The sequence below is a fragment of the Oncorhynchus tshawytscha genome, linkage group LG19, assembly GCF_018296145.1.
Source record: "Oncorhynchus tshawytscha isolate Ot180627B linkage group LG19, Otsh_v2.0, whole genome shotgun sequence".
Classification (NCBI taxonomy): domain Eukaryota; kingdom Metazoa; phylum Chordata; class Actinopteri; order Salmoniformes; family Salmonidae; genus Oncorhynchus; species Oncorhynchus tshawytscha.
In genome coordinates this window covers 7,784,084-7,808,484 of record NC_056447.1, presented here as the reverse complement: position 1 = coordinate 7,808,484, position 24,401 = coordinate 7,784,084, and the positions used below count along the sequence as shown (strand labels likewise).

The 24,401-nt window shown below is 42.8% G+C and overlaps 1 protein-coding gene across 3 annotated transcripts; it reads left to right on the top strand.

The window, feature by feature from the left end:
* Positions 1 to 839: 839 nt before the first annotated feature.
* snx1a (sorting nexin 1a) lies at positions 840 to 16,023 on the top strand. Of its 3 annotated transcripts, none has more exons than XM_024378992.2 (15): positions 840 to 1,028; positions 4,643 to 5,519; positions 6,193 to 6,344; positions 9,433 to 9,496; positions 9,820 to 9,863; positions 9,972 to 10,113; positions 10,333 to 10,411; positions 10,654 to 10,729; positions 11,119 to 11,232; positions 11,466 to 11,559; positions 11,701 to 11,906; positions 13,665 to 13,808; positions 14,343 to 14,423; positions 14,516 to 14,587; positions 14,866 to 16,023. In XM_024378992.2, the coding sequence occupies exons 1-15, from the start codon at positions 909 to 911 to the stop codon at positions 14,914 to 14,916; spliced, it is 2,316 nt and encodes a 771-aa protein (XP_024234760.1). In that variant the 5' UTR covers positions 840 to 908; the 3' UTR covers positions 14,917 to 16,023. The 3 variants fall into 3 exon arrangements, with proteins under 3 accessions (XP_024234760.1, XP_024234761.1, XP_024234762.1); XM_024378993.2 differs by having other exon boundaries at positions 841 to 1,028; positions 6,193 to 6,329; XM_024378994.2 differs by lacking the exon at positions 840 to 1,028 and adding an exon at positions 4,270 to 4,433.
* The last annotated feature ends 8,378 nt before the right edge of the window (positions 16,024 to 24,401 follow it).

Below are 24,401 nucleotides of genomic sequence, written 5' to 3'. Positions count from 1 at the left end.
CCTTCTTCTATGGCAGTGATTCTCAACTGGTGGGTCGAGGTTTTGAATGGGTTGTGGGTGTCTGAGTAAAAAAGAAAATAATAAATTACTCTTTTTTTTTACAATGAAAAAATGTTTCAGTCTGAACCTAAAGGACTTAAACCATGTAGAAAGTGTGTAGAAGTAGAAATTATAATGCATTAACATTTTTGAATAATTTAATCTCAGATTTTTTTTTTCAATCACAGTATTTTCAATATAGCTATTAGCGGCGTTATTTTGGTTGATTATTCGTCAAGAATATAGGCAAAATGTTATTATTGACAAATGAAAGAGTTGCTACATTTACTATCGATATAGCATTAAAATAGTTTTCCAGATTGTATTTTGGCGAATATTTTTCGTGGTGTGAATGTTGGGTCATGATTGAGACAACCTGGTTCAATTTAGGTCCCAAGGCAAGACCAGTTGAGAACCACTGTTCTTTGTATTGTATTGGGCTCCTGGGTGGCGCATCGGTCTAAGGCACTGCATCTCGGTACAAGAGGGGTCACTACAGTCCCTGGTTTGATTCCAGGCTGCATTGGTTGGCCTTCAAAATAAAAGTGCTTATTTGAATACATTGACATTTTAATTAAATGCTACATTAATAGCAAAGCAATGACATTTGAAGAATACTCTTGCAGGAACCCAAGGGGTGCTGGGGGTGGGGGCGTCCATGCAAAAACCAATGGGATAATCGAGGGGGGATGTTCATGAAGGAACCAATTGGAAACTCGGTGAGGGAGGCGTTCCTGCAGATGCAGGAATGCCCCGAATTGTAGGCTGCACTTGCACACCATTGTTTGAGCCGGTAGGTGGTGTTATTTTTTTCTGCCTCCCCTCAGTCTCAAAAGTTTTATATGATGCTGTCTGTCTGTTTGCGTTGAATGAAGATGGCGACCAGTTCAGAGCGTAGTCCCCCTCCCTTTCCCGAGGACCTGGAACCGGAGCCTGACGAAGTTGGAGACCAAGACAGTGATGACGGAGAAGACATTTTTCTTGGCACAGTGAGTGTCTGTTGTTGATTTCTTACTAACGTAAATATTTTGTCTAGAAAACTCGGCACTCCCCGGGTTGTTATCCAAGTAGCTAGCTACTGTAGCTGCCAAACATTGCTAACAAGGGCCTGTGAAATCCATTGGGTTCATTGACACGAAGCTATTAGTTGGCTAACTAGCCGGATATGCATTAACTGGCTAACTCTCGTCTCCGGAGCAGCTAACGTTACCCCGGAGTATGGCGTGTCCTACCGTTAACTTACTCCTTCAGGTCCAAATACATGTTATTTTCAGAGGTAGACTGACTCTGGCAGCCAAAACAGCCAAATACTCCATATAAACGTGAACCGATGTTCAATTGCGATACGGTTCTAGAAACATGAAGCCCTTTACTTTCAAATCACATCAAAATAATTTCACAAATACTAAATATACACTCACTGTACACTATTTGAACCTGCTATTACAGTTGCAGCCAGAGGTATTTTTCAGTCACAACACGTTTCTGGCGGCCTTCCACACAGGTTATGCGTTCGGAGCATGCTAGATAGACGACCACTTGTCTTCCCTAAACACGCGCTGTAACGTGGAGATATGGCGGTGTGGGAACACTAGCCATAACTCTATAAAAGGTGTGTAGTCATTTAAACTTTTAGTTCAACGTTATTTCTCGCTGATATGAAAGATGCGTTCCTTATGTTTGCAAAACCCTACCGCAATAAACTCAAGTTTTGTGGCTCTTTACAAAAGTCCCCGGGGAAGAAGATACTGTACCTAGATCAATAGTTAGGTAGGGTAAACCCTTTTGCTGGATTTTCTGGTATATCATCACAATAAATGAATCGCAGCACGTTTTTGGACTCATTCAGCAGTGTTTACCTGAGTACAATACCACAATAAATAATATTGAAAGTTCCATTTTATATTCCTAAAACTTAAGTTGAAAATGACGCTGTAGCTGCGTCCGGTTGACAAGACCTAATGATAATAACCCGATGTCAAAACATTTTTCAAAGTGTCCCAAGTCCTTAACCATTTGCGCTTTGTTACGGGGGTCACCTAAACAGAAATGCAACATTGACAAAACAATCAATTATCACGTTGAAATCAATTGCACGAGAGATGAGGCTGCATGTCCTATTAAAACTATCGCTGCTCAAAAAAACACTCGGAATTTGAAAGTAGCGGAAGTGGATGCTGAGATCGAATCAAGCAGCGCGTCGAGCAAAGTTGGCGAATACGAATGTTCGGAATGGCCAACAGTAGTATCGAAATCTGGAACAAAAAGGAAATAGTCTAAAATTGGAGTTGAGTATGAGTGATGATGAATCACTTCTTGTTGGGATGCGTTAAAGATGCGTATGTGGGAGACCGGTTTGAGTGGTTGGAAATTGTGAAGTATGGAAAAGTAGTCTGTCAGTGACCAGGAGTGGTCTTGTTTTTGATTAATTGTGTTTCTGTGGAACAGAGGAAGATTGCAGTGGGCCTCAAAGAATCCGGACATTATACATTTTGTGTTTTGAACTTTGGAGTAGAGCACCCTTCAAAGGAGTTATCTCAGTGGTGACGACAGATGTTTAGGTTGATTACCTGAAGAGAATTCCTGGTGTGGTTGGTGCCCGTCGTCTGACCTGCTGGGTGAATAGAGAAAGCGGTAGTTTGTCGGTCCTGTTGCTTTTTGATTAAGAGAAAATACCTAGCATGTGAAGCTTGGTTATGTAAGATGCTGTAAGAGCTTTTCTCCCCAAACTACTTCAGTGTAAGAATTTATAAAGGATTTGGCCAAGTATGTGCAGACACACTGGGGCAGCAGGTAGCCTAGTGGTTAGAGTGTTGGGCCTGTAACCCTAAGGTTGCTGGATCGAATCCCTGAGCTGACATGGTAAACATCTGTCGTTCTACCCCTGAACAAGGCAGTTTAACCCACTGTTCCTCGGTAGGCCATCATTGTAAATAAGAATATGTTCTTAACTGACTTGCCTAGTTAAGTGTGTATGTATATGTATTATTTATTTATATTGAGCGTGTGTAGAAGGACCATGGCGTTGCAATTGTGACGTCAGCACAAGAACGGTTTGTCAGTAGCTTCGTGAAATGGGTTTCTATGGCCGAGAAGCCGCACACCATCACGCGCACAGCCAAACGGCGGCTGGATTGGTGTAACGCTTGGAGCAGTGGAAACGTGTTCTCTGGAGTGAGGAATCATGCTTCATCATCTGGCAGTCCAACGGATGAGTATGGGTTTGGTGGATGCCAGGTGAATGCTACCTGCGCCAATGCATAGTGCCAACTGTAAAGTTTGGTGGAGGAGGAATAATGGTCTGGGGATGTTTTTCATGGGAAAGGGCCTTCCCCAAACTGTTGTCACAAAGTTAGAAACACAGAATCATCATTGTATGCTGTAGCGTTAATATTTCCTGTGAATGAAATTAAGTGACTGGAAATCTTAACTCTACAGCATACAATGACGATTCTGTGTTTCTAACTTTGGCAGCAGTTTGTGGACTGCCCTTTCTTGTTTCAGCATGACAATGCCCCTGTTTACAAAGTGAGGTCCATACAGAAAGGGTTTGTTGAGATCAGTGTGGAAGAACTTGACTGGCCTGCACAGACCTCCACCCCATCGAACACCTTTGGGGTGAATTGGAATGCCGACTGCGAGCCAGGCCTAATCGCCCAACATTAGTGGCCAACTTCACTAATGCTCTTGTTGCTGAATGGATGCAAATCCCCGCAGCAATGTTCCAATATCCATAGAAAAGTGGAGGCTGGTATAGCAGCAAAGGGGAATCAACTCCTTAGTAATGCCCATGGTTTTTTTGAATAATATGTTAGATGAGCACGTGCCTACATACTTTATAGCTGCATTCTAAGTGCTGTGACCCCCCCCGCTCGCTCGTAAGACAACCCATGATCTACACAACCCATGATGTGGATTTATCCTGACAGTGGAGTACTTTCCTGAAAACATTTGAAAAGCTTTGATTTTGGAGTGAACTGTCCCTACCTGCTCCATAGCTCCACTGTTTTAGATTCTTGTGCAAACTTTTCTAAAAAACACTCTGTCGGTGAACCCAACAGCTTTGTCAGCTAAATTACTCACTCAGGGTGTAGGAGGGCAAGGCAAGTTTGAGTATAGGTCACACCCTGGAGTTTGCACATGTCAAGTGAACCTCATATTGCTGTAAAAGTACAGGAAGGGAGGCTAAAGCTCAGCCTCCAGTCATGTGAGTCTCAGATGTGGCCACATGCTCACTACCAGGAAGTTTTCCATAGAACCCAAGTTTTAATTCTTCAATCAGGCTTCTGAACGCAATCTTTGATTCCTGAAAAACAATGAATTCCTCCTCTTAGAAGTTGTGGTAGACATGTATTTATCTGTGAAGACCTGACAGACGTTTTGTGTTATTCCTGGTAAGTTAGACTCATTTTGATGTGGAATAGTTATTTGTATTTGTATTTTAAATATCTTTGACTCTTTTATAATGTAGTTTGTGTGGAATTCACATGATGTTAAATCAATTGTAAAATGTGACAGAGACGTGAGTGTCTTTGCTGTTGTTGCTGCTGCAACCTTGCTTACTTGCATGATTTGAGAAATGCTGTTCTTTCTTCATCTCCAGGATAACCCATTGGAGATAAAGATGGACCCTTCGCTGTCTGCAAGTGACATCGCAAGTTCAACCAAACCACTGAGTGAAGCATCTAGTCCTCCAGTGATGGACCTCCTTAGTGAACCAGCAAGTGAGGCATCTAGTGCGCCAATGGTGGACCTCCTTATGGAACCAGCAAGCGAGGGATCTAGTGCTCCAATGGTGGACATCCTTAGTGAACCAGCAAGCGAGGCATCTAGTGCGCCAATGGTGGACCTCCTTATGGAACCAGCAAGGGAGGGATCTAGTGCTCCAATGGTGGACCTCCTTATGGAACCAGCAAGCGAGGCATCTAGTGCTCCAATGCTGGACCTCTTTATGGAACCAGCAAGCGAGGCATCTAGTGGTCCAATGATGAATCTCCTTATGGAACCAGCAAGTGACGACTTAAAGGAGCCTCCCAAACCTGACATCGACCCATTGGCTGACATTCTCAACGACACTCCACTCAGTGAAGTCAAAACACCGGTTGCTGCGATGCCCCAGGAGACACCGAGCGACCTCTTTGACGATGAGCCTAGCGAACTTTTCGCTGAACCACGACAAAGTAACACCGCCAAGCAACAACAAACTAGCATCTTTGACGAACCTGATGAGGACCTCTTCAGCGAACCACTGGGTGAGGCCTCGAAGAAACCCCAGAATGATTTCTTCAAAGAAGCACTTGCACCAGTGGCCAAAGCTAGCAATGTCTGCGGTCCTCTGAGTGACAACTACAATGAGCACCCCACTGATATATTCACTGAGGAGGCTATGACTACTCTCCCTAGTGCAGTCAGTACTGTTTCCGTCAACTCCAAGACCAACGGAGTCCACTCCGATGAGGAGGAACCTGATATATTTGCAGGTAAGAATTTACAAATTATTAATCATACATTTCAAATGATACATTTTAACGTGCTATATTTGCTGAGTGCTTGAAACAAGCAGTGAAATGAACAAAAACTGTGTGTGTGCAAGCCATTAGGGCTGATAAGGAAACTGCTGTCTCAGCGTTGTGCCGTTAGGAAGAGGAAAGCTGAAACAGGAGTGTCCTTTGCTGACCCCTCACTCACATTAATAAACAGACAGAGTAGTACCTTCCTGGTGTTGATCATGAGGAATGTGGCCCCTCTCACGTGGACTCACACACACTCACCTGACCAAAAGACTGGAGTGAAATATCTGTCAATCTTTAATTGATTCTCCCATTGGCTTTTCTACCACGGACTCAGAAAATATTGACAATATGATTTAGTCTGGAAGAAGAGTGCTGTTGTCACTATTCCCTGACAGAGACAGTGTCTCTATTGTAGTCAGATCTTCCAGACCTTTGAGTGAGTTTGTGGCAACCAGCATGTTCGACAGGTAGAGGAGTACTGATGCAAAGAAAATAAACAGGTTTGGGGTAAATTGGATATGTGGGAATTGACTCCAATTAACTTAAATTTGAAAAAGCGTGACTGTCTCCAATACCATGAACTTTTAGTCTTACTACCCTCATCGCTCTCTTTTTTTTTTTTTCTGCTCCCCTCTTTCAGAAGCCACCGTAGAGCTGTCTCTGGACAGCCCTAGGAATGACAGAAAAAAGAAAGAGGCAGCCAAGCCCTCTGCGTCTGCCCCTGCTCCCTCAGTCTCAGCAAGTGCTTCCAAACCGCAACCCAAGACCCTGGAGGAGGTACAGTACATTACAGTACGGTACACAACTGCAACTAAACCAACTTTTGTATTGTTAATTTGATTTCCGTGGGTGCGTATACATTGACCTTAAGGGGTTTTAACTGCTCATTCACATGTGTTCACTCCCACAGAGCATCCCAACATGGGTATTCAGTGTTGTACAATTTACAGGTCATTCAAAATACAGCTGTACATGCTTTTCTTCCACCACCTTGGTTATGTCAATTGACTCAGTCAAGTGTGTATTTGGAAGAGGTGTGAACTCGAGGCACAAATTTGACTTGATACTCGACATGATATGAACTTACTTCAGACTTGAGTCTCCGTGGATTACTCTACATGCATCAAGACAGTAGCCGCAGCATCTCACTTGCAAAAAAAAAAACCGTGCTAGTGAACCGCACACTCAGTCCTCTGATTGGACCATCAAACTGTCAATCAGCACAGGTCGTGTGAGCTAGCGCAGTGATTCTCAGTGGGGTCCCAAGGTTATTGGGGGGGGTCACGAGTGTGAAACTGAATGGGGAATTTTTCTATTTAAATTCTTTATGTATGTGTGTGGGAAGGTTCTATATATATATATATATATATCCTTCCCAGCTCTGCAGATTTTGCTGCGAAGAGACAGAATCATTAGATCATCTGTTTTAGTACTGTCCATATGTAGCTTGTTTTTGGTCACCGGTCGAGGAATGGCTGAAGAATTGCAACATTTACCTGGCGCTAACTCTTCAGATAGCACTACTGGGTGATCTGAAAAGTCAATCAATCAATAATATACTTTAATAATTTACAATCTGTAGAAATGTAGTAAGGTTCAGAATGTTTGAAACAACACAGTTGGAAAAATACAAGGCAAATAGAAATCCAATATGGATGGTGTAGCTGGGAGATAGCTGGGAGGGGTTGAATGGAGCTGAAGGGTGGCACTAATAACAAGCTAACTAATGTAAAACATACCGTGTCCGTAAAACGTATATAGGTTCAGAACTTTTGTGAAAGAAATAGATTGGCGAGGTTGAGGTTAGAGGACGGACATGAGTAAAAACAAACAAAATATAACCATTGTAAAATAGACTGTGCCCATAAAATGTCTGTATATATATATACAGTGCCTTACGAAAGTATCCGGCCCCCTTGAACTTTGCGACCTTTTGCCACATTTCAGGCTTCAAACATAAAGATATAAAACTGTATTTTTTTGTGAAGAATCAACAACAAGTGGGACACAATCATGAAGTGGAATTACATTTATTGGATATTTCAAACTTTTTTAACAAATCAAAAACTGAAAAATTGGGTCATTGTCTTGTTGGAAGACAAATCTCTGTCCTAGTCTCAGGTCTTTTGCAGACTCCATCAGGTTTTCTTCCAGAATGGTCCTGTATTTGGCTCCGTCCATCTTCCCATCAATTTTAACCATCTTCCCTGTCCCTGCTGAAGAAAAGCAGGCCCAAACCATGATGCTGCCACCACCATGTTTGACAGTGGGGATGGTGTGTTCAGGGTGATGAGCTGTGTTGCTTTTACGCCAAACATAACGTTTTGCATTGTTGCCAAAAAGTTCCATTTTGGTTTCATCTGACCAGAGCACCTTCTTCCACATGTTTGGTGTGTCTCCCAGGTGGCTTGTGGCAAACTTTAAACAACGCTTTTTATGGATATCTTTAAGAAATGGCTTTCTTCATGCCACTCTTCCATCAAGGCCAGATTTGTCAATATACAACTGTTGTCCTATGGACAGAGTCTCCCACCTCAGCTGTAGATCTCTGCAGTTCAGCCAGAGTGATCTTGGGCCTCTTGGCTGCATCTCTGATCAGTCTTCTCCTTGTATGAGCTGAAAGTTTAGAGGGACGGCCAGGTCTTGGTAGATTTGCAGTGGTCTGATACTCCTTCCATTTCAATATTATCGCTTGCACAGTGCTCCTTGGGATGTTTAAAGCTTGGGAAATCTTTTTGTATCCAAATCCGGCTTTGAACTTCTTCACAACAGTATCTCGGACCTGCCTGGTGTGTTCCTTGTTCTTCATGATGCTCTCTGCGCTTTTAACGGACCTCTGAGACTATCACAGTGTAGGTGCATTTATACGGAGACTTGATTACACACAGGTGGATTGTATTTATCATCATTAGTCATTTAGGTCAACATTGGATCATTCAGAGATCCTCGCTGAACTTCTGGAGAGAGTTTGCTGCACTGAAAGTAAAGGGGCTGAATAATTTTGCACGCCCAATTTTTCAGTTTTTGATTTGTTAAAAAAGTTTGAAATATCCAATAAATGTCGTTCCACTTCATGATTGTGTCCCACTTGTTGTTGATTCTTCACAAAAAGATACAGTTTTATATCTTTATGTTTGAAGCCTGAAATGTGGCAAAAGGTCGCAAAGTTCAAGGGGGCCGAATACTTTCGCAAGGCACTGTGTGTGTATATATATATATATATATATCACCCCTCCCCACATTGGAGAAAACTAGTGAACAACTCTTAAGCTTCTACTTCCAGCTTCTTCTTTTTATATATTTATTTATTATACTTAGGCCCTAATCTATGGATTTCACATGACTGGGAATATAGATATGCATCTGTTGGTAACAGGATTTTTTTTTTTAAATTGAAAGTAGGGTTGTGGCTCAGACAACCAGTCGGTATCTGGTGTGACCACCATTTGCCTCAAAGCGTGACACATCTCGTTCGCATATAGTTGATCAGGCTGTTGATTGTGGAATGTTGTCCCACTCTTCTAATGCCTGTGCAAAGTTGACATCTGTGGCATTGTTGTGACAAAGCGGCACCTGTGTAATGATCATGCTGTTTAATCAGCTTCTTGATATGCCACACCTGTCGGGTGGATGGATTATCTTGGCAAAGGAGAAATGCTCACTAACAAATTTGTCCCTGAATGTATGGGATCTTTAATTTCAGCTCATGAAACATGGAACCAACACCTTAAAAAAAAATGTGTTCAGTATAGTTCTTATTCTAAATTGTCTGGCTCCAACAATACAATATCACTATTTTGTATGTGAACTTGTTGTGAAAACATTTCAGATAATGGCCATTGACTGATTTGAATGACCATTTTGTCTTTACCATATGCAGTTGGAAGAGGAGGTTGAGGATAAATTTGAACTGAATATCTCAATAACCAATCCAGAGAAAGTTGGTGAGTTTCACTATATTTCACCGTTTTCTGCCTTCTGTGAAAATGATACCTATTATGATGAACCCTGCATCAATGTTGTCGTAAAAATAAACAGCTTCCTCATTCTCTCAATGCCTGCTGCTTCTCTTTTCCTGGTTCCTCTCCTTCCTTTCTCTGAAGTGAGAGTGAAGGGCGTACCCATATCAATGTAATATGTGAAGGTCCTATTTTTTTAAACAAAAGTAACACAACAATAAAAGGGGTCAAACCAAGAAGTTTAAAATTGATGTTGGTTTTACCCCTTAGTATAATTGTCCAGTTAATAATTGTCTTTCATTCTACAGGGGATGGCATGAACGCTTACATGGCCTACAAAGTCTCCACACAGGTAATATCACTGCAATCAATTAAACATTTTCTAAACATTTAGCCTTTTCCAGTTCAGTGTCTTTACCCCTTAGCTAACACTTTGCATCTCCGCTTCTCTCTCTTTTAGACCACGCTGCCCATGTTCCGCAGTAAGACGTTCACAGTGCGCCGGCGTTTCAGTGACTTCTTAGGCCTTTACGAGAAGCTCTCAGATAAACACACACCGAACGGCTACATTGTGCCCCCGCCGCCTGAGAAGAGCATTATGGGTAATCTATAGTATACGCATAATTGGATACCTTGAGTTAATGTCGCTTTAGGCAGCAAATCATTCATAGTTTCTCAATGGGGGCCATGCATTTTCCACCATTTTCCATTGTCAAAGGATCAATTTTGGTTCGTGGGTCTTTGACCTATTGATGTGTTTGTCCTGGTTTTGACCATTGTATGTGTGTTTTAGCCTAATTGATTTGTCATGTTTCGGACAGGCATGACTAAAGTCAAAGTGGGAAAAGAGGACAACTCGTCGGCTGAGTTTGTGGAGAGGAGGAGGGCGGCTCTGGAGAGGTAGCAAATGGGCTTTCCTCTTGAGGTTTCCTGTATTGGCAAAACGGTGATGGGTAGCAGTAGACTTGGAACCGTGATAGGTATAACTTGTAGATGAGCACTTTTTAATGAGCCATTGCATAGGGACTTGGTTGTGAAGGTAGTATGCAAAAAGTTGGGAGGTCAATTAGAAGTTCGGACTAAATGACCCCAATGTAACTGTAGTGAAATGTTGAATTTGTTCGGTTTTGTCATCCCAAAAGGTATCTGCAGAGAGTGGTGTTCCACCCATCACTGCTACAAGACCCTGATGTCAGAGAATTCTTGGAGAGAGACGATGTAAGCTCGGCGTGTGTGCGTGCACCACCCTCACACAAAGATACTGTCTGTCTATCCACACACAAGAGGTGCTTGCCCTGCACATGACCCGTTTAATGTCTCAGGACCCTGCTGTCCCATTTTCTGTTAAAATGCTTGACAGGCTTTCTGTTCCATTTTCACACGCTAAGTGATAAATATTGTTCAGACTTGTCATCCATGTGTGCATCAGGGTCAGGGTCTGATTCAAGAATTTCAGAGCGCCGTCCATTTCCAATTAGGATTTTTCCATATGTGAATTTGTAGCCATTTCAATTGACCACAAGAGACCTGACTGCAAAGCGTTTTGCTACGTTGTGCACTAATGAATGCGACCCTGATGTGACTCTCTTAAGATGTGTGTGTTGTAGATGCCCAGGGCTCACAACACCCAGGCTCTGAGCGGTGCCGGCTTCCTGAAGATGATCAACAGGGCTACAGACTCCCTCAGCAAGATGACCATCAAAATGAATGAGTCGGACGTGGTGAGTCTCCCTCCACTGACCACTGTGACACACAGTCTCCGTTTGACTGGGTGCGTTCATTTTACTTCACCCGTGGCCCCAGTGGCGGAGTGTGCTAATTTTAAAGTGAAATCTACACCCACCCAGGTGAATGGACTCAGCGTCACTAAAACGAATGCACCCACTATCTTGCACAATAGATACAACCGTTGCGGCTCTAATGTGCTGTTGCCTGTGTCATGCTGTGTTACCAGTGGTTCGAGGAGAAACTGCAGGAAGTGGAGGCTGAGGACCAGCAGCTGAGGAAGCTCCACATAATGGTGGACTCTCTGGTTGGACACAGGAAAGGTACGGTACAATGGAATACAAGTGTTTTATTGGACAGACTCAGACAGACACACACGGCTATAAGCAGTGCATGGCCACCTATTAGGCACACAATGGGCTTTAAGCGGCACATGCTTAACTCCCCCGCTCTACTTCCCCCAGAGTTGTCGGTAAACACGGGTGGCTTTGCCAAGAGTGTGGCGATGCTGGGCAGCTCGGAGGACAACACGGCCCTGTCCAGAGCCCTCTCCCAGCTGGCCGAGGTGGAGGACAAGATGGAGCAGCTGCACCAAGAGCAGGCAGCCAGCGACTCGTTCTGCTTCGCCGAGCTGCTCGCCGACTACATCCGCCTGCTGGGATCTGTCCGGGTACCTACAGAGCGTCAATGGCATAACACAGGCTGTGTCTGAAAATGTTAAAAGCTGTTAAATCCTTGTTTCCTCGTCCTTTTTCCTCCAGTTCTTTCCTCAAAGCACATTGGAGGAAGAGGTCGGCGATAAGGGCACTTTCAGAGTGAGGTATTGAGGAAAAAAGGACGGAGGAAGCGATTTGATTATGACTAAGGCTGTTGCGGTGACCGTATTACCACGACACCGGTAGTCGTGACATGACCGCAGTAAAATTCCATGTGACCGTGGAGTCACGGTAATCTCCTCTTATGCCCTCTGGACATGTTGGTAGTACCCAACTTGCTAATGACCATCAGGTCCTAATGACCTGGTAGTCTTTGCTCTATTGTCCCTCTAACCACTCTGACATCAATGCAAATGCAATCGAAAATGACATCAAACACTTATCAAAACATGATTTCAAAGCTCAGTGAGGTTATACAGCAGGTTGAAACGCTATAAAACATGGTCATTGTGGATGTTTCAATGCCTAACAACAAAGCCGAACAAACAAATGACATTAGTAAAGATTAAATTGAGAATAGTCTGATGGGTGAAAATATGATCACTTGATGAGAGAACAGCTGAGGTGAGGAACGGAGCACAAGCTGCTTTTTTTTTTCTAACTTTCTCAAATCACCAAGAGCCTATAGTTGCATCCGGCAGCCCATATGTTTTGATTTCTAAAGACATTAAGGTTCGTATCATTCACAACTAAAGTTGCCAAATACCTCAATCTACCTGAGTATTTCTGTCTAGTTAATTCCCTTTTGTGGGGGAAAAACTCATTCTGATCAAATCAAATTTATAAAGCCTTTCTTACATCAGCTGACATCTCAAAGTGCTGCACAGAAACCCAGCCTAAAACCCCAAACAGCAAGCAATGCAGGTGTAGAAGCACGGTGGCTAGGAAAAACTCCCTAGAAAGGCCGAAACCTAGAGAGGAACCAGGCTATGAGGGGTGGCCAGTCCTCTTCTGGCTGTGCTGGGTGGAGATTACAACAGAATATGGCCAAGATCTTCAAATGTTCATAAATGACCAGCATGGTCAAATAATAATAATCACAGTAGTTGTCGAGGGTGCAACAGGTCAGCACCTCAGAAGTAAGTGTCAGTTGGCTTTTCATAGCCATTCAATCATTGAGAGTATCTCTACCGCTCCTGCTGTCTGATTGGCTGGGCCTGGCTCCCCAGTGCCCAGTTATGGTAAATCCATAGATTAGGGTCTATTGAAGTTATTTAAATTGACTGATTTCCTTTATGAACTGTAACTCAGCAAAATCTTTGAAATTGTTGCATGTTGCGTTTTATATTTTTGTTCCGTATACAATAATGGCACTGGACTTTAAGCATTTCTTAACAGACCTATGGCATGGAGCATAGCCAGATAACATACAGTAGGCTAATTCATTCTGTTCTTCTGAAATGCATTCTCTTTGTGTTTCTTTAGACCTGACTAAAATAAATGTATTTTTTTTTTATCGTGTATATTACTTTTTTAAATGTAGATGTTCCAAAGACGTGGAGGCCTGGTGAAGCTAAACGTGCTTGTTAATTAATGGTCAATTACCGTGAAACCGTCAGTCTTTTTGCATGGCAATAACTTGGCTGACAAAATGTAAGTGACTGCCACAGCCCTAATAATGGTAACGTTTTCCGATGCAGCTATATGCAACACGCCATAATAACTGTCACCTGAAGCTGAGACCGTTAAATGGTGTGCGTTTCTGTCCTCAGGCCTCCTTTGACCAGCGGATGAAGACGTGGCAGCGCTGGCAGGATGCTCAGAACATGCTGCAGAAAAAGAGGGAGACAGAGGCCAAGCTGCTGTGGGCCAACAAACCTGACAAGCTGCAGCAGGCCAAGGATGACATCACTGAGGTAGCGCGCTGCCCGACACCTGTACGACCCAATACCTTCTGTCTCGCCGGGTTATGTTCATTAGGCACCAAATGGAAGAAAACAAATTGAAAAGGGAGGGAATACATAGACTTTTCAAATAAAAAAAATTTAATTGGATTTTTCGTTGCTAAGCATTTTCTGAATCGTGCCCTAATGTCTTAATGTCTTAAACACACGGTCAGGAAGTTCTGTCCCCTGTTGCAAACAGACCAAGTACATGAAAGTCACTGTTTGACTAATGCCAATGAAATGCACCTGTTCCTCTTACTTTCAGTCCTCCAAAAAGTGATGGCATCACTTTTTACCAGAAATTAAACTTGCAGATTGTGCCTTTCACCCATTTCCCACCACTAGCATGTTTCTTAACATTGATCCCTAGGATCCACTGTGTGTACTGGATTTGACTCCAACTGTACACATTGGCATACAAACCAAATGGTAACCTAAAGGGAAGTAAATGTGCTTTGCTTACATACTAAATGTGCCTCCTTTCTCAACTCCTCTCTTTCCTAGTGGGAGGCCAAGGTGACTCAGTATGAGAGAGACTTTGACAGAGTGTCAGCTACAGTTCGCAAGGAGGTGCTCAGGTTTGAGGTAAAACATTTTTATTCGGGGGGGGGGTAGGTGCTGGATAAGATGGAGAGAATAGAAAAACAATGTATTGCTTGTGTTATTTTTTCTAACAGAAAGAGAAGGCCTGCGATTTCAAGAAACAGATCATCAAATACCTGGAGTCTCTGCTACAGTCGCAGCAACAGGTAATAGTTTTTGCTCAATGGAGTAAACCTGGGCCTGTATTCATAAAGTGACTCAGAACATGAGTGCTGATCTTGGATACATTTAGCCCTTTCATATGGACAGGGGTATTTTGTCCTATTTAAGCACATGTTTTGAATATGGACCCTGCTAAATAAGACTGGGTCATTACATAACGCATGAGTTATTTGGTATAAGAAGGCAGTTTCCAATGGTAAGAATATCTGAATTGTTTTGGGAACATGGGTGACAATGTTCTTGTACTTCTCCCTCTTTTTAGCTGATAAAGTACTGGGAGGCATTCTTGCCAGAGGCAAAAGCAATTGCGTGATGGAGTCCGCCAGCCAATGGAAAGAAAGAAGAGGAGGCGGCCTTTTTTTATACACTTTACCTCTCGCCTATAAACCAAGAAAATAACCAGAGAGTGCGCTGCAAAGGGAAATTTGATTCGTTTTTTAAAATCATCCTAAACCTATAGCGCTTCATTCTAACTGTTGTATTAATAATTGTATATTTTCATTTAACCTTCCACATATATTTTCTAAATGGTGAAAACAAACTTTAGCTCTTTTGTGATGGTATGGATGTGTGTGAGGGCTGAGTGTCCAACTTGCGTATGCAATGTTAATGATTCCATTAGTTTCCACTTCAGAACAGGAGAAATCATTGTTCTCAGTGCAACATCCTTATATTAACAATAGGAGATTTTTTACACATTAGCATTGTTAATAATTCACAACAGAGTGCCCATCACACACATGACACACGAGGCAGAGTTTCTGGGGCTTTCAAGGGGATCTAGTTGAATTAAATGCCCAATTCCAAATCAAACACCAGCACCCTACTCCCCATGCACTTCTTAAGAATCAAGATAAAGGATTGGGTATAAGTAAGCAATAATAACACAGAACATCCACCTAGTCTTCCAAAAGGCTTGGTGTTGTTGCTATTGTGGCTGGGGGTCCATTTTGAATCGAGTCAAAGACATGTGGATCCACATTCAGCCTGTATAATTTGGGAGGATCTTGAGATGTTTAAATTTCTACATTTTGAGTCAAACTTTTTTTTTGTTATTGTTATACATGATCGGTTCAATCACTGTGGACATGACATCAACCCTCCAAAATAAAAGTCAAGAAAATAAGAACCAAGGTTGAGAAGTGTGAAAAATAATGTAAAAAGTTTAAACCACGTCAGTAACTGTTAAAAGTACTGCTGGTCCACATGGAAAGCACGTTAATTTCAATGGGAGCTGTCTTTATATAACAGTTATTGCAGATTGTGATTAATTTGGATGAATGGCATCGGATTTGGGGGAAATGAAACTGTTTCAGGGAAATACTCCTACTTCAAAAGGGCAATCAAATCTTCTCAACATGCACTGTAGTTTTCACTTTGCATGAGGAACCGCATCCATTAAAATGATCACTTACCTGTATTCTTTGTGGAACAGTTGTTACAGGTTGTTACTTTCCCAGAATGAAAGGTAGTGGGTCTTTAATTCAGTAGACTAGCTAGTAATACAATTGGGTTGGTCATTCTGATTGAGTGAAACTTCCTGGACCTTGGGCAAACATTTGATCATGATTTAATGGCTCAGATTTTCGCCATGTTTAGGCTATATATACACATATGACTAAGTCGATTTTTCAGTGCTTATCAATTAGTCTAAGAACATGGTCCTCGAGACGCTTGGGTCAAACAACACCTGTTAAGATTAAAGATGCCCAAATCATAATTGTAGTAATCAAGACTCAATGTATGAGATTTTGGGATGTGAACCATCCACCTGGGAGGATGCTAGAGACTGGTTGTTTAGCAACAAAATGACGCGAGCGCAGCTATGGTGCAAAACAGATGGTTGGCTTAGATTGTTGACATGTAAACTTTATTTTGTCTTCAATGTTTATTGAAAACGAATACATTTGCACGATGAGCACTCAAATCCATCGTTAGTTGTTGGTTAGCTATCTAGCATATACGTAACGTCAAAATACCTCAAGACATGGTATCAAGAACAAGATGAAACGAGCCACCTACAATTCTCCACAAGCCCCATTTGACGCGTGCGCATCGTTTGACGTGAGCTAACCCTTCTATAGTGCTTCTTCTAACGTGTTGGGATGCATTTTATTTTAGAGCATACAATATACCGAGAGAAGTTTCTTCTATATCTGTTTATGTAAGCCATAGGCCAATACACACACGTTTATTCCATCGTTGTATTGCCACTTTAAAGGGAGAGACAGATCATTGGTTAAGGCAGATATAAATAAATCAACGTTATACTTTTACATATAAGGCGACTAATTTCCAACACTCAATGCTGCTGTCACATAAATTATCATTTTGTTATGACAGCCCTATCAATCGATCCCACTTCTAACATACATTTCTCTATTTTGGATTAGCATGTTTTTTTTCTTCTTAAACTCAATTGCGGTAATGGCTACACAACAGATGATACCTAATGGGGACGTTTAATTCTCGTTGGCAGCTGACACCAGAGTTATTTTTTTTTGAACTGCCGTAAATTATGGGAAATAAAGTTGTTTGAAGAAAATAAAAAAAGTCGTCAAATTACCCGTTATTTATATGCCCCCTCCATGTGCAATACTAATAAAAGGCTACTGTATTCTCGAGTTCCTGTGGTAAAGCATTGGCCCACGTGTTCTGTCTTAAAGGTCCAATTATACTCTTCATCAAATAATTTCTGGGTAACAATTAAGTACCTTGCTGTGATTTGCTTTTGACCATTTTAATTTAAAACCATTTCTCAAGCAATAATTTTCCTAGGACTGTCTGAAAGTGGTCTGAGTAGCTGTTATTGACAGAGATGTTTGGAACTCTTATTGGTCTAACTAATTTAGCACATGGTGATGTCTCCAGGCAGTCCAAAAGCTCCATCCAAGTTTTCAAACGGCTCTTATATTTAAAAAGGCATTTTCACAGTATTATTCCAACCTCTGTGAAAATATACACTGAGTGTACAAAACATTAGGAACGCTTTCCTAATATTGAGTTGCCCCCACTTTTGTCCTCAACACATTCTCAAATCTTCGGGGCATGGACTCTACAAGGTGTCGAAAGCGTTCCACAGGGATGCTGGTCCATGTTGACTCTGATGCTTCCCACATTTGTGCCACGTTGGCTGGATGTCCTTTGGGTGGTGGACCATTCTTGATTAACACACAGGAAACTGTTGTGTGTGGAAAAACCCAGCAGCGTTTCAGTTCTTGACACCAGTGTGCCTGGCCCCTACTACCTTATCTCGTTCAAATGCACTTAAATCGTGTCTTGCCCATTTACCCTCTGAATGGCACACATACACAATCCATGTCTCAAGGCTTAAAAATATGTTTTTAACCTGTTTCCTCCCATTCATCTACTCTGATTGGAGTGGATTTAATGGGTGACATCAATGTTTAATAGCGGTTGGCATCCAATATGTTGCATTACTGCCCCCAACTGGAATATAATATAAATCCATTATACTTTGACACAAAAACATTTTTGTGAAAACAAAAACACTTCCACTACTTTGACTTTATCTGTTCCTGCACCATGCCAATGGCCTGGGAGGACGGGACACCACCAAATGTACTTCTCTGCAGCTGCCAACATCTATTTTCAGTGATTTCTGCAGTACAGTTGATAACCATTGCTATGAACGCTAAGAAGCCAACGTTAATGAAGTATATATCACTCGTTGGCCTATCCCTCTGTGCTGGCACAGATCTACTACCCACAGGGATCCTCTCAGGATCCCTCACCCTTGACCCATCCTCCTCTACTTTCTTCACTGCCTCAGCATACGACAACTTCTGCACTACTCTGGCCACGTCAACCTGCCTCTTTCGCACCGGACACTTCTGATTCCCAGCAAAATGGACACCCCGTACAGTTGGCACACACAACTTTATCCATCGAAACTACATGATCCTCTGTCCTATGCCGTCCTGAACACTTCCCACATCTTGGAATCTCCCTCCTACACACTACTGTAACCTGTCCATGAATGTTGCACCTGAGACACTGCTGTGGATTCAGCAGAAAAGTTCTAACAGAAACTGATATATTCTAACATGACTTTATTGGTAAAAGACACTAACTCAAAACGACTGACTGTGACTCTTACTTCACCACCGGGTCTGCGTTACATCAAACGGCAGGCGTCACGAACGCCAATCTTCAAATTAAATTGCTCCACCTCCACATTTAACATTACACCAGAAATCAATCACTCCTTTCAGTAGTGCCCTATTCCTAAGCGCAAAACAAGAAACAGATGTTGACCAAAGTTGCGTGACGCCTGCTCCATCTGGGCAGAAGAAAAAAACATATCACAAGACCACTACAGGTTACCTTCACTGATTCAACAGCACCCAACTCCTTTCCCACCCTGAAACCACAAATGGATCCACTTTCTCCAAAAATGTCACTCCTACTGTACGAGATTCTCCTTTAACATGTCCATCGATGCCAGGATCGGACTCCGAGCTTTTCACCACACCTTCCACCTCACTTCACTTCCATTTCACCTCCAGAACTCGGTCTGGTGTACCCCTCACTCTGTTTGCACTTGACACCAATCTTCTTCGACACACCTCCCTCTTTTCCGCCATCTTCAACAGATAAAGACTCAAGCTCTGCCTCCCTCACTCTTCAACCTCTTCTTCCGCTCTTCCATTTCTCCTCTGAAAACCAATGAAACGACTCCTTGTGAAAATATTCCACTTGTCCACATCGAAACCTCTTTCTTGCCTCAACAGAACATCTCTACTACAACTGACAGCTCAACAGGTGACATCAATAAGGGATCATAGATTTCAGTCTCATATTCCTAATGTTTTGTACAATCCGTGTATATAAAACAAAGTAAAATCACGTTTTTGACTGCACTGGGCCTTTTAACCTATTAGAGGATGTGTATAAAGCTATTATATTGCCCTCAGGCTCACACACCCTACTCTGAGACACTAGTAGGGAACTGATCCTTGGTTTGAAGCCCTCACACTTTCACTGTTGCTTATGTTTTTAGTCACATTCCTTTTATAAGCTCCTCTTTAGCCTCAATGTCCTTTGCTTTTAGGTTGAATTGCTAAAACTAGACTTACTGTAGGAGTAGTTTTGTTGATGTCGGTCTATCTTTGCAACTCATCTGCCAACATCACATTAGGGTTAGGGTTATGCACATACAGAAACCCCCTGAGGTTGTTGACAGAGCAGCCCAAGCTAGCTGACTATTCAGGTGGAGAAATACCTTTCCTCCAACTTTCCCTTTACTCACTTCAGGTCAAGTCTAAACAAGACCTTGGTAGGTAAAATGTCTTACAAAAGCTGAGGGTAAATTATTTCCCAACAATGACTTGTGGGTTTATAGTCCAAGTTCTTCACTGTAAATCTTTTTACGGGAACCTTGCCTTGTTTATCTTTTAACTTAATTTATTTTTTACAGCCACTGTCACCTCAAGGACAACCTTTCTCAGAACTCTTGTGAAATAAAGCCTTTTAGAATATATTATTTGAATTAGTGTGTGTTTTCAGAAGCTCCAAACAGATCAGATTGTCCAATATACAAAAGCCCGGCCTCACATGGCCAATGACCACATAGCGGAGACTAACTTTCTTTTTGTGCTGTTTTTTTAGTTGGCTGATGCTATGACTTCTACTGCAGTAGTTGTGTGCATACAGCTAATGTTATCTTTGTTCCTACTGTACTATAGCCCTCTTTTTTTTTCTGGTTAACCAAGTGTATAGCGCAGCACAATGCCCTGTTCCTCAGAGTTGCTTATGTGAGCATTATTTCCTGCTTGGATTGAATAAGCCCAAGTCAGCAGAGGAATACATGAATGAGGAAGTCACAGGATATCATGTCACACCATGTGATTCTCATTTATCATTTTCTATACATAGAAAAAATTGTCATTGGACTGTAAATATGCAAATTCGTATTGGGTCAGGTAACCATGTTATATCCACAATCCTCAATAATAACTATATTGTTTCACATTAGAAAGTGTGTGTGTGTGTGTAGCCTATGAAATGACCTTGGGAAGATCTCAGAACTGATTTGTAGTGAATTTCTCTTTAACAACCTATTAAGGTCTTAAAGGTACCTAAAGTGCAGAGTATCAAACTCCTGAGACATTTGTAAAAAATTAAATAAAAAATTTAGGGGGGTGCAATCGCAGATAGAACCTTAAGGCTCTGAAATGTCAATCTGGGTTCAGCCATGAGGTTTTATCTGACACTTCTGAATTAGACATGTTCCGTTAAGAAAACTGTATCTATTTGAATACATACATGATAGAATAACACTATTTTACCAATATAAGAGTCAGAACACATAATCCAATACATTAAGAAATTAAGACTAATTACTGTCATCTCTGAACAACGATCTAACATCATACACTAAGATTTTTGAAAGTGTAGTAGGCAAAAAAAATTGCCTTCCATTATGAGTGATTTCTGAGTGATTTCTGCGTAGTGCATCTATAAGAAAATAAATTGTGGAAATAGGCAGGGTTTATGACTGTGGCAGTGATGACCGACTAGCCTAGACCATAGAGCACCACAATGGAGGTGTCATAACCATAAAACCTAGCGGTCAAAGAGGGAAATGGCTCCAATCGTTTTTTCACCATTCATTTTTCCCTTCGGGGATTTTAGAAACACTTAAAATAACGGCTGTGTAAATCTCTCGGACAAGGTGATTTATCAATATATTTGGCTCTATTTATGCTCAGATTAGAAAATGCTAATTAGCATCAATGTAGACATCATGCAAGACTACAAACTCCCTGTAAAATCCTGAGCGTCATCGCTTTCTGACACCTATGCTAACTTGCACAAGACCGTTCACAAAATTGTCCACTTAAAGAAATGCAGCCATTTTGTTCATTACTACATTTATCTAACATTAGATAGTTAATCCAGAGATTCTTACCTTTGCCTCGATTCGGCAGTTTCATCATCATGGCATTGTTAGTTCTTTATGATAGCCAAATTAGTATTTCATTTCGGGGGTAAATATTGGTGAATATATTATTAAGAGTGATTTACATGGTTATCAAAACGTCATTCCAGTGTAATCCACAGTACTTCCGGCGCCGACAGAGATGGCCGCCTCGCTTCGCGTTCCTAGGAAACTATGCAGTTTTTTGTTTTTTTACGTGTTATTTCTTACACTAGTACCCCAGGTCATCTTAGGTTTCTTTACATACAGCCGACAAGAACTACTGAATATAAGATCAGCGTCAACTCACCATCAGTACGACCAAGAATATGTTTTTCGCGATGCGGATCCTGTGTTCTGCCTTACAACCAGTGTAACGGAGTGGATCACATGCAGCGACCAAAAAAAAAACGACTCAGAAAAAGAGGGAAACGAAGCGGTCTTCTGGTCAGACTCCGGAGACGGGCACATCGTGCACCACTCCCCAGCATTCTTCTTGCCAATGTCCAGTCTCTTGACAACAAGGTTGATGAAATCCGAGCAAGGGTAGCATTCCAGAGGGACATCAGAGACTGTAACGTTCTCTGCTTCACGGAAACATGGCTCACTGGAGAGACGCAATCCGAAGCGGTGCAGCCAGCGGGTTTCTCCACGCATCGCGCCGACAGAAACAAACATCTCTCTGGTAAGAAGACGGGCGGGGGCGTATGTCTTATGGCCAACGTGACATGGTGTGATGAAGGAAACATACAGGAACTCAAATCCTTCTGTTCACCTGATTTAGAATTCCTCACAATCAAATGTAGACCGCATTATCTACCAAGAGAATTCTCTTCGATTATAATCACAGCCGTATATATCCCCCCAAGCAGACACATCGATGGCTCTGAACGAACGTTATTTAACTCTCTGCAAACTGGAAACGATTTATCCGGAGGCTGCATTCATTGTAGCTGGGGATTTTAACAAGGCTAATCTGAAAACAAGACTCCCTAAATTTTATCAGCATATTGATTGCGCAACCAGGGGTGGAAAGACCCTGGATCATTGTTACTCTAACTTCCGCGACGCATATAAGGCCCTGCCCCGCCCCCTTTCGGAAAAGCTGACCACGACTCCATTTTGTTGATCCCTGCCTACAGACAGAAACTAAAACAAGAAGCTCCCACGCTGAGGTCTGTCCAACGCTGGTCCGACCAAGCTGACTCCACACTCCAAGACTGCTTCCATCACGTGGACTGGGAGATGTTTCGTATTGCGTCAGACAACAACATTGACGAATACGCTGATACGGTGTGCGAGTTCATTAGAACGTGCGTTGAAGATGTCGTTCCCATAGCAACGATTAAAACATTCCCTAACCAGAAACCGTGGATTGATGGCAGCATTCGTGTGAAACTGAAGGCACGAACCACTGCTTTTAATCAGGGCAAGGTGTCTGGTAACATGGCTGAATACAAACAGTGCAGCTATTCCCTCCGCAAGGCTATCAAACAAGCTAAGCGCCAGTACAGAGACAAAGTAGAATCTCAATTCAACGGCTCAGACACAAGAGGTATGTGGCAGGGTCTACAGTCAATCACGGACTACAGGAAGAAACCCAGCCCAGTCACGGACCAGGATGTCTTGCTCCCAGGCAGACTAAATAACTTTTTGCCCGCTTTGAGGACAATACAGTGCCACTGACACGGCCTGCAACGGAATCATGCGGTCTCTCCTTCACTGCAGCCGAAGTGAGTAAGACATTTAAACGTGTTAACCCTCGCAAGGCTGCAGGCCCAGACGGCATCCCCAGCCGCGCCCTCAGAGCATGCGCAGACCAGCTGGCCGGTGTGTTTACGGACATATTCAACCAATCCCTATACCAGTCTGCTGTTCCCACATGCTTCAAGAGGGCCACCATTGTTCCTGTTCCCAAGAAAGCTAAGGTAACTGAGCTAAACGACTACCGCCCGTAGCACTCACATCCGTCATCATGAAGTGCTTTGAGAGACTAGTCAAGGACCATATCACCTCCACCCTACCTGACACCCTTGACCCACTCCAATTTGCTTACCGCCCAAATAGGTCCACAGACGATGCAATCTCAACCACACTGCACACTGCCCTAACCCATCTGGACAAGAGGAATACCTATGTGAGAATGCTGTTCATCGACTACAGCTCGGCATTCAACACCATAGTACCCTCCAAGCTCGTCATCAAGCTCGAGACCCTGGGTCTCGACCCCGCCCTGTGCAACTGGGTACTGGACTTCCTGACGGGCCGCCCCCAGGTGGTGAGGGTAGGCAACAACATCTCCTCCCCGCTGATCCTCAACACTGGGGCCCCACAAGGGTGCGTTCTGAGCCCCCTCCTGTACTCCCTGTTCACCCACGACTGCGTGGCCATGCACGCCTCCAACTCAATCATCAAGTTTGCGGACGACACAACAGTGGTAGGCTTGATTACCAACAACGACGAGACGGCCTACAGGGAGGAGGTGAGGGCCCTCGGAGTGTGGTGTCAGGAAAATAACCTCACACTCAACGTCAACAAAACTAAGGAGATGATTGTGGACTTCAGGAAACAGCAGAGGGAACACCCCCCATCCACATCGATGGAACAGTAGTGGAGAGGGTAGCAAGTTTTAAGTTCCTCGGCATACACATCACAGACAAACTGAATTGGTCCACTCACACAGACAGCATCGTGAGGAAGGCGCAGCAGCGCCTCTTCAACCTCAGGAGGCTGAAGAAATTCGGCTTGTCACCAAAAGCACTCACAAACTTCTACAGATGCACAATCGAGAGCATCCTGGCGGGCTGTATCACCGCCTGGTATGGCAACTGCACCGCCCTCAACCGTAAGGCTCT